The sequence below is a fragment of the Apteryx rowi genome, unplaced genomic scaffold, assembly GCF_003343035.1.
Source record: "Apteryx rowi isolate R43461 unplaced genomic scaffold, aptRow1 scaffold_2, whole genome shotgun sequence".
NCBI lineage: Eukaryota > Metazoa > Chordata > Aves > Apterygiformes > Apterygidae > Apteryx > Apteryx rowi.
The window spans coordinates 10,937,689-10,946,909 of NW_020448307.1; the positions used below are offsets into that span (position 1 = coordinate 10,937,689).

Sequence of the window (9,221 nt, forward strand, 5' to 3'; positions counted from 1 at the left end):
ACTATAGCTGCTATGGGGAAAAAACAAAAAACCCAAAAATCTCACTTAAAAAACAATTAACACTGCTGCAGGGAAACTCCTGCACATCACAAAAGCTTAAATGGATTTCTCTGCCACAGTCCTGTAAAAGCACTTTATGGCTTGGGTCCTGTTGCTCAGCTGTAGTGGGCTTTTTTTCCAAAATTCACCATATTGCCGAATAGGTAATTAAAAAATGGAAGAGCAGAATTTGAATAGCAGGAGTACACAATTCAGTCCTTGACTTTCATCTCCACTTGTGATACTGCTGTATATTTCAGATTCCATACAAGTGTCTAGAAAGGAATAATAATAAAAAAAGAAATATATATATATATATATATATATCTCACTAATCAATGAATTAATCAGGGCCTGGAAATAAACACATCAATGCTATCTGCCCCGGGGGAAGAAGTGCAGAATAAACATTAAACCTGCCAACAAACAGAGATCAGACTGGGCCTCAGAGAGGAGTTTTGTCCCAGGAGTATTGTATTTCAAGAGGATTTTCATTTTCAGCGGCTGGGTGGATTAAGTCCAGTGACGATTAAACATAATCCTTGCTGACACACCATTACAAYGATCCAATCCAAAGACCAGTGAAAGACTTCACTTGGCTCTACTAGGCTTTGGATAAGATTCCGTTGGTTTTATTTTCTGCATTTCCTTTTTAAATTGCTTGATAGCATTTGGAATACTAACATCAACCCATTCAAAGCAGTTTTCACCCAGCCTCCAGATCCTCACATATAACGCACTAGCTGTAGATCATGAATACTTTGGGTTTATCCTCTGGAACAATGCTGCCGTTGTCCACATCTATCAGGACGTTCTTGTCATCCTGGGTGACTGGTGCCTGCTCTTCACTCTGGAGGACCTGTGGCAGGTTCCCTAAATTGACATCCATGTCTTTGAAGGCATGGAGTAGAAAAACCCCCAAAATGATGGTGAGGAAGCCACAAACTGTCCCAATGATGTCCACTACGGTCATGGTGACCCACTCCTTAAAGAGGATGATAGATGTTGTGATGACAATGGTGGTGAACAGCACATAGTAGATGGGAAACACCAAAGAGGTGTTGAAAATGTCTAGAGACTTATTGAGGTAGTTAATTTGTGTAGTGATGGATGCCACCAGTGTGATGACCAGGATCCAAGTCAATGGGTGCTGCAGCACAGGCTGGCCAGCAAAGAAGCCCTTGATGGCAATACCCAGGCCTTTGACTGATGACACGGAGAAGGCCCCAATAACRGAGCAGATGGTGAGGTAAACGAGGATGTTGCTCTGGCCATAGCGAGGTGCAAGGTAGAAGATCAGGAGGAGGCAAACAGCCAAGAGGATCGCAGCATAAGCGAGGAAACCTTGAAGGAGGAAACAAATAACAACTTGAAACCGAGCTGAGGGCATGGAAGACAGAGCAGAACWTACTGCCCAGCCCCCAGAGAGAAAACACTACCTTCACACACCAGCCACCGGTCAGATGCAACTCAGTGCAAAGCAATAACACACCTCAGTTACACAGCAAAGTGTTCTTTTAAAAACTGTAGAGAGCCACCAAAGCGGAGGAAGCTTTGTGGATTTAYTCCAGATGGAGATGTGAATCACAGATCTGATAAAACTGATTTTCCCACTATCTGGGCTCCATCTCTGGGGGTACCACTTAGCCCATGGCGTACCTGGCTCGCTCAGCTTTGAAGTCATTTCGTCCAGAGTTGTGACTTCCTCGTCCTCTGGGGCATGTATCACCATCACTGTGCTGCCCACAATGCTCAACATGCAGCCTAGTTTTCCCAGCAGGTTTAGCCATTCTCCAAGTAAATAGGAAGACAGGATGGCACTGCACRGGACACAAAAATAATGTCTGCTGGTGCTTTAAAGTCCTTGAAAGAAGGACAGCAGCTAAAATAACAGAAAGAACAACTTTACTTGATACAAGGACACAAATCTRGAGTAAATTGGTTCAATTCCAGTATATTATTACAGATTCACATCACAACTATTGCTAGCTGAGCCTGCAGAGAGGCAGTCTCTATAGCTCCCAGCTCACRTCTGAGTAGGATGAAAAAAAAAAAGCTCAATGCATTAKCACACCTTCAGAAATATTTGCAGTGTTTCCAGAGTCACTCACAAGTTTCTGGGTATTWTGAATTCTTTAGTGCTTAAAGAAAKGAATTCAAGGATCAGTGTAATAGAGAAGCACAGAAACAACAGAAGAGTTGCATTAATTTTAACTTGATCACCAGAACTATTAAGCCCAGAGAAATTTTGAAGGGAAAGGAACTGTAAATATGTCTGCAAAAATGGCTAGTCATTTTCAATAAAAATAAAATGATGTGAGGTAAGACACCATAGCAATCTTTCTAATTCTCAGTTTGCTTGTGCACCGCACAATAACAATCCTTCTATAAAATCTTAAATATCCAGAATAWTTTTTTTATAGGAATCTCCTTTTTCAAAATAAAACAATAATTTAAAAAYAGGGTTTCAGCCTTTCTGGCAACAGACAAGTATAAAAATACAACACMAGAACATCCTTAAAGACAAATGTAAAGACACAGATAAAAACAAGTCTGCTGATTTTTTACCTGTTTAGATTTTTAGCACTGTTCGCTAAAAGGAAAAAAAAAAAAAAAAGTGTCCCTTTACTGCCTAAAGAGCTGAGCTAAAGGAAGAAAATAACATTGATATTTTTAATAATTTAACCTGAACTGTATGGGCTGCTAATCACATCCACATGCAATACTTCCAGAAGGGCACACTACTTAGTTCAATGGTTCCCAAACCAYCCCCAGTGGGGACGGCAACTATTAGTGTATTTTTTAAGGAATACCAAGACATTTTTCCTTCAGGCAGAATAAAGCATAGTAGCAATACCTCAAGTCTTACTATTTCACAAGACAAACAGGCAAACAGAAAAGTCAAACTGCAAACCATAGACACATAAATCACCTTATGAGCACGCTCAGGGCCCCCAGTGGCGTGACAATAGTCGCAGGAGCAAAGGCATAGGCAGCAAAGTTGGCAGCCTCCCCTCCACCCACTAAACAAACACAAACAAATAAACAGCCAGTGAGTTACAACATGCTTTTTGTGTTTTCTCTTGTAGGCTTGCAAAGTAATAAGAGCTTGGTTAGAGAAGGTGTTTTACTAGGGGTTTCTATACTGCTTCAAAACAGGGTGCCAAGGGTTGGGCCACATCACAGCTGACCCACATGAGCTTGTTAAGCCCCTAGAACCCAGGCACATCYGCAGCATGTGCCTGGAGTAATTAATGAGTTAGGGGGTGACAGCTGGGTTGGGGGAGGTTTTGTGGCTTGGTGKGTGTGGGTTGCTCCTGACTTACAAGGTGTCTTCCCTCAGCAGTGTGGTGTCACCCTCAACTGAGTTGTCCCTGTCTCTTGAGCAGTGAGTACCGTGTGCTCAGTTGGGCTGCTCCTGAGTGGTTGTATTATGGTGGCTGTGCAGCAAGAGCAAGGCTCTGCTCCAAGGAGCTGAAGGGTCAGAGCAAGACAAGGACACCTTGAGCTGCTGCTGCTGCTGTGAACAAGACTGCTCTGCAAAACCAGCTTGTGAAATCTGCTCTTCTCTGCATAACTGCAAGTCCAGTTCTGGAAGACTAGTGCTACCGCATGAAAAGGAGGATTTGAGGTTTGTTCAAAGCAAGTTACACTTAAAGAAGCTGCTACCAACAACTCCTTGTTATCTACTTTCTGCTGTAGAAATAACCTTTCCTGAAGCTCTCGGTAGCATGGGAGGCTGTTTGCCCTGTGCCTGGTACACAGCCAGACCAGCTGGCTGCCTTATTGCAGCCCAACTTTCCATGCTTTTGATCAGGTAAAACCGAGCTAAYAAGTTCTACCAGCTTTGCAGGAGGGCTGCAACAAGATGGCAAGGGAAATCCCACATGGCTCAGCTTGTTGCCTCTGCTCTCCTTGAGGTACCTCTGTAGAGAACAAGGGACCCTACCAAAAATAAYGCTTGAAGCCACTAGATGCTGGGCTTCTTCCACAACTGAGGCACAAGGAGAAACACTGCAAAAGCTGCAAGCCTGRGCAAACCAGTTCCTACTTACTGGTTAGCAGTCCAGCCCACCAGAGCCAGTCCTTCAGGTAGCCATGACCRCCGTCGCCTGGGAAAGCAAAGCACACAGATATTCAGGAGTTAACAAAAATCTTCCTTGGGAAAAGAGATGAAAAATCCCTCTCTGGAGAAGGATAAGTTGTAAGGAGAAGAGAAWGGCAAAGAAAACAGCATGGAAGGACAGAAGACAGGACACACGYGTGACATCCTGTATGGGAATTATATTGAATCAAGGGATTAGCAGAAGCTGACATTTAGGACTGGACAAGGTAAAGAAATAGAAAGCAGTTGCTTAATCCTGCTTGGCAATGGGAATGGCACCTACTGCCCCAAGCGGTAAAGACTGTCGGCCTGGGCTCCAGGGTGCAGCCTGCCCTGCTGCAGCATGAAGTTTGGGACTGTGCTTCGGTGCTGGGGGCTGCAGTTGTCCTTGCTAGTGTGGGGTGACTCGGCCCCAAAACTGTCGATAGGAGACCAGTAATAAACCCCCTGTTGAAGCCCTGTTGGGCCTCACGCTGCTGGCCCATTCACTGACGCTCCCCACGGAGGGACCGTGGGGTCCTGGGGAGGAGGGCTGAGGGGCAGTGGGGCTCCTCTGCACCCAGTGCTGCTCCCTGGGCTGCTGCCACCCCATATCCTGGCGTGCAGGATGCCTGCCCTTCATCTCACATCGTGGAGACGTGTGTCAGCGCTAAGGTAAGGCCATGAGCTTTTCCAAGCGTGGGCTGGAAACCTGAAGCAGATTATGGCTTTGCAGGAAGGGGACACAGATCAGCTGCTCTGGTGCAGCCATGGGGTGTCCTGGGCAAGGGAACCGGGGCGCATGGGCTATGTGGGATGCGGTTCTGGATGGAGCTGTGCTGCTGTGTGACCATGGTGAAAGCTACCTGCACCCTGTCCCAAAAGCATACCTTCTTCTGCGTGTTGCTGTGCATCGTAGACTCTCACAGCCTAAACTGCCGGAAATCCTAATGTCGTCTTTATGTGGTTTAGTTATTTTGTGACCCAGCAATTCTGATGGAAAATGATTCCTGGTATTAAAAYAACTCAATGAAAGAAAATGTGCATATAAATAAGGGAGTGTGGCCATAAGGTGTCAGGAACTAATCCAGTTCTGGTCTTAGCCTACAAGCTGTTATACGGAAGGGATTTGGCTCTTAAAATTGTGAATCCTGATTTTGCTGGGTCGGAGAGCACTTTTCTTATGATTTTTATTAAGTTCAATCTGACAGGAATGATCATTTAACAGCAGGATTTGACTGCCCTTGAAGAAAAGGGGTGTGCTCAGATACCATCCTAGAAATACTGAGACTGAGAGATAGAGATTGTGAAAGGGGGCATGAAGAACTTGGATAGGAAGGGTTCAGGACAYGTGGAAAAAAATCTCTTGCCAGGGYTTTGAAGACAGTGTTTGCCTCTTAAAGTTCCTCAACAAGCTCAAAGTGCTGAAGTTCAAACATTATATTCTGGAATTCCTTAGAAATTGCTGTTCTATCTGTCTCTATTCTTTTTTCTTCTTCTTCTTCTTCTTCTTCCCTCGAGAACTCTTTTGGTTGACTGCAGTTTTGTCATTAATCTTTAATTCTGGGTAAAGCATCCTGAAAAATAGGAGGGGGTCTGCTCTCTCTTTTACTAGCTTGGGTATGTTTTGGGAGGAGCTCATGAAGGAGAGAGAAATCTGAAACAATACTAAGATTTTCTTGTGCAGAGATAGTGCTGAAAAGTAAAATCATGCAAGTTCAGCTGTTGCACACAGCCAGCCTAATGGTATGGAGATGGTGGAGTGAGACTCAAAAGTGGACTGTGGTTCTGGTTCTGTCATCAGCTTTGCTGTTCTGCTTGGAAAAGTTGCTTCATCTTTCCACACCTCTGTGTTTCCATATACAAGATGGGAACAGTGATATTGTTGTCCTTTGACAAATGATTTGAGAATTATTGGAGGAAACTACTAAATCAGAAGGGGGATGCAGCAGTATATTACTATTATTTTGTTTCCTAGTCATGCAACAAGGTCAGCTGCCAGGCAGGACTTAAGCCGCTGCTAGAGCGTATGGTTGCAAAGCTTATGGGACGTGTTGAATTCAGCAGTGCGATTCAGCTGTAGGTGATATTCCTCCACCATTCCCCATCCATATATACATAGATTTAAAYACACACCTCACCCAAAGAGCTTGGTGCTAGAGGAAAGCTATCAATGAGCCTGTTGTTGCTGAGCAACATATCTCAGGTGTATCACCTCTACAAACCACRAGCAGAGTTGGGACACACACAAATCTGAGGCATGCAGCACAGATGTCCTGCATTAATAAATGGCTCTTGCTAGTGCAATTAAAGTACATGGGGTCACATTCTGGTCTCGGACTTGGCAGCAAAGCTGCATTACTACAAGCTATAGGGCAGTTGTGGAGTTGTGCTGTTCTGCCTCAGTCTGACAAGGTGATGACTTTCACCTTTGAGCAAAGGCAGCAAGATCTCCCAGCTTTCTTCTGGCCCCACATTATCTCATGCATGCAAGAGCTGTGATGGGCATGTATTGTTAGTATGGTGGTGCATGTCTGGTCATTCAGTGCGTGTGACTCTTACTGCAAGACTAGGGAATGGTACTTTTAGTTGAGCCCTTCCAGTGCAGGACTCTATAAAGTAGCTCCTCAGCTGCAGTTTCTCCACTGCTGTGAGTCCCATACAGAGGAAAAAATGCACRCACAAAAGGTCTTATTTATGTTCCTGATGAAAAGACAAATGTGTACCCAGAGGAATTCCCTTGTCTTGAATGGCAGGGTTTGGATAATGCATTTGGTCCTGGAAACAGATAGAMCTTCTCCTTCCTGCCCCTGCAAAGCCTTACCTGCTCTGGTGCCTCCCTTCTCCACCAGCCGTAACAACCCCTTCTTCTTGAGGATGACGCTGCTTCCGATGAGGAAGCTGGAGAAGACAGCCAAGCCCAAGCCAATGTAGAATCCATAATTGCTTTCCAGCTGAGTTACCCAGTAGTCATCTGAAGTCCCATTGTCATGGCTGGAGTCAGCTAGGTCAGCATTGCTGACCACCCGGCATACAACCCGGTGAGAAAGGCAGGAAAGGGTAACCAGAGATCCTGTGAGACCACCAAGGAGAGAAAACAGAATTTCCTGTGTGACTAACAAGTCTGTTCACGTTGACGTACAGACTCCTTCAGCCACCCCCTGAATGACTGCCTGGCTGATGGGATGGTGTCACTATAACAGCTGATACTTAAGTTACTTGCTAAATCCATGTGCAGATCTCAGCTTGTGCACCTAAAATCAGGACACYTCCTTACTATCATATGGAAATGGTAATGCTGTTAATAACATTTATATAGTGAATTCCAGAACAGTAACTATTCAAGCAACTCTTTACAGCACTCTGACACTGAATGTGTCTGCCAGCTTACATGCCATGAACTGGGAGGCCAGAAGGACTACTGTAATAATCTAATTGAATTTCCARATATCTCTGCCACAGTGTCCCCATCAAAATCCAAAATTATGGGCYATTGAATTCTATCTTGCCAATCCCCCATCTTGTTGATTCAAAGGCTTTGGTGCTTTCCAGTCAACTAATCCCAGCAGCTGCCAGCTAGTCTGCAAACTACCGCTTCTAGTCTAACATGGAGCGACTCCAGTATTTTGCAACTATGAATTTGTCCAGGTCTCTCTACTGAATGCCATCTGATCGTTCATAAAAAAGCAACAGGCTTGTCTCAAGACCAAAGTTTCCTCTCTACCTTGCCTCTACTGTGTAATGTTTGTTCTACCTGTTTGTTGAATACCTGAGTGCTTGTAAAGCATGCCAAATACTGAGAGTGTAGAAGGAGTAAAGGCAGGCAAGGTTCTCCTGTGTTAACATCAAAAGCACTAAAACCCAGAGTCTCTAGCCAAGGTGCATCGTTGCACGTGGGTGGGAAAATTGCTGAGTTTCTTCTTACCCTCACACTCCTACCACACCCAGCACATCCTTGTACTGCAGCCTTACCTCTGAGTGTAGGAAGAACAGTGTTACTGCAATGTCAGGGAACAAAACAGCCAGGTGGAGTGTCACAAGAATCTTTTTAGTAAGAATTTAATTTTCTGCCTTAATTCATGTCAGAATTATGCAGCAATTATTTGCCTTACTGCAAACAGAGGTGTGCTATGGCTAACTTGTCACAGTACCACTGGCAGGCTGGGCAGGGGAGCTGGTCAGAGACATCCCACCTTTTTCCTAAACCAGGAGCCCACCTTGGTTCTTCTGCAGCCTCACTCACTGTTGTCTGTGTGTAGCTAGGATTTGGATACAGATTTTTCCTAAGGGGAAAAAATTCTAACGACCTTCTAGATGAGTTTCTTGAGATTCTTCCAAGGATTTTTTTTTTTCTGATTGGAAAAAATTCCTTGACTGGGGAGACTTTCCCAGAGGAGCAGGAGGAATTCTTGCCACCTCAGCTGGCTAAAAGGCTCTGTAGTGTGTTATAGGGGATGAGCGTAAGGCAGGGAGATAGAGCGAGCGATCAGTCTCTTGTATGCTGGATTTAGTCTCTAAAGGAAAATCCCCCCTCTTCCCTGCCGCTTTTGGGTGGCAGGGGCAGCGCTTGTCACTCGCAGACCCGACTTTGCGAGGCCTGCGCAAAGCAACCTTCCCCGCTCCCGCGGTGCGCGGCGGGGCTCAGCCCGCTCCCCGCGGAGCCCGGCCCGGGGGGCGCGCAGGGCCCCGGCTCGCCCCCCCTCCCCGCCCCGGGCTCGGCACCCACCGTTGCTGCAGCTGCCGTTGGCCTCCAGCGGCTCCATGTCCTGCTCGTGCCGGGGCGGGCGGGCTCAGAGCATCCCGCTGCCGACGGCGCTGCGCCGGGCTGCGAGCGCACCTGCCCCGCCGGCTCCTCCTGCTCCTGCTCCTCCTCCTCCGGGCCGGGGCTGCCCCGCCGCTGGGGTCGGTGCACCGGGAGTGGATGCACGTGTCAGCCGTGAACACGCCCGTGCCAGCCTTGCCCACCTCCGGGCAAGCCAACCCCTGTTCAAGCCTTGCGCACCTCCGGGCAAGCCATCCCGGGGGCAATCCTCGCACCCCCCCGTGCAAGTCCTCCTCCCTCCCTCCCCCCCATGAAAGCCATCCCCCGTGCAAGCCT

At 46.6% G+C, this 9,221-nt stretch overlaps 1 protein-coding gene across 1 annotated transcript; it reads right to left on the reverse strand.

Moving 5' to 3' along the window:
• Nucleotides 1-778: 778 nt before the first annotated feature.
• NIPAL4 (NIPA like domain containing 4) lies at nucleotides 779-8,886 on the reverse strand. Its single transcript, XM_026063399.1, has 6 exons — nucleotides 8,850-8,886; nucleotides 6,948-7,196; nucleotides 4,095-4,151; nucleotides 2,972-3,062; nucleotides 1,699-1,859; nucleotides 779-1,383 (listed from the first exon to the last, which is right to left on the reverse strand). Exons 1-6 carry the CDS (start codon nucleotides 8,884-8,886, stop codon nucleotides 779-781), a joined length of 1,200 nt encoding a protein of 399 aa, XP_025919184.1.
• Between the last annotated feature and the right edge of the window lie 335 nt (nucleotides 8,887-9,221).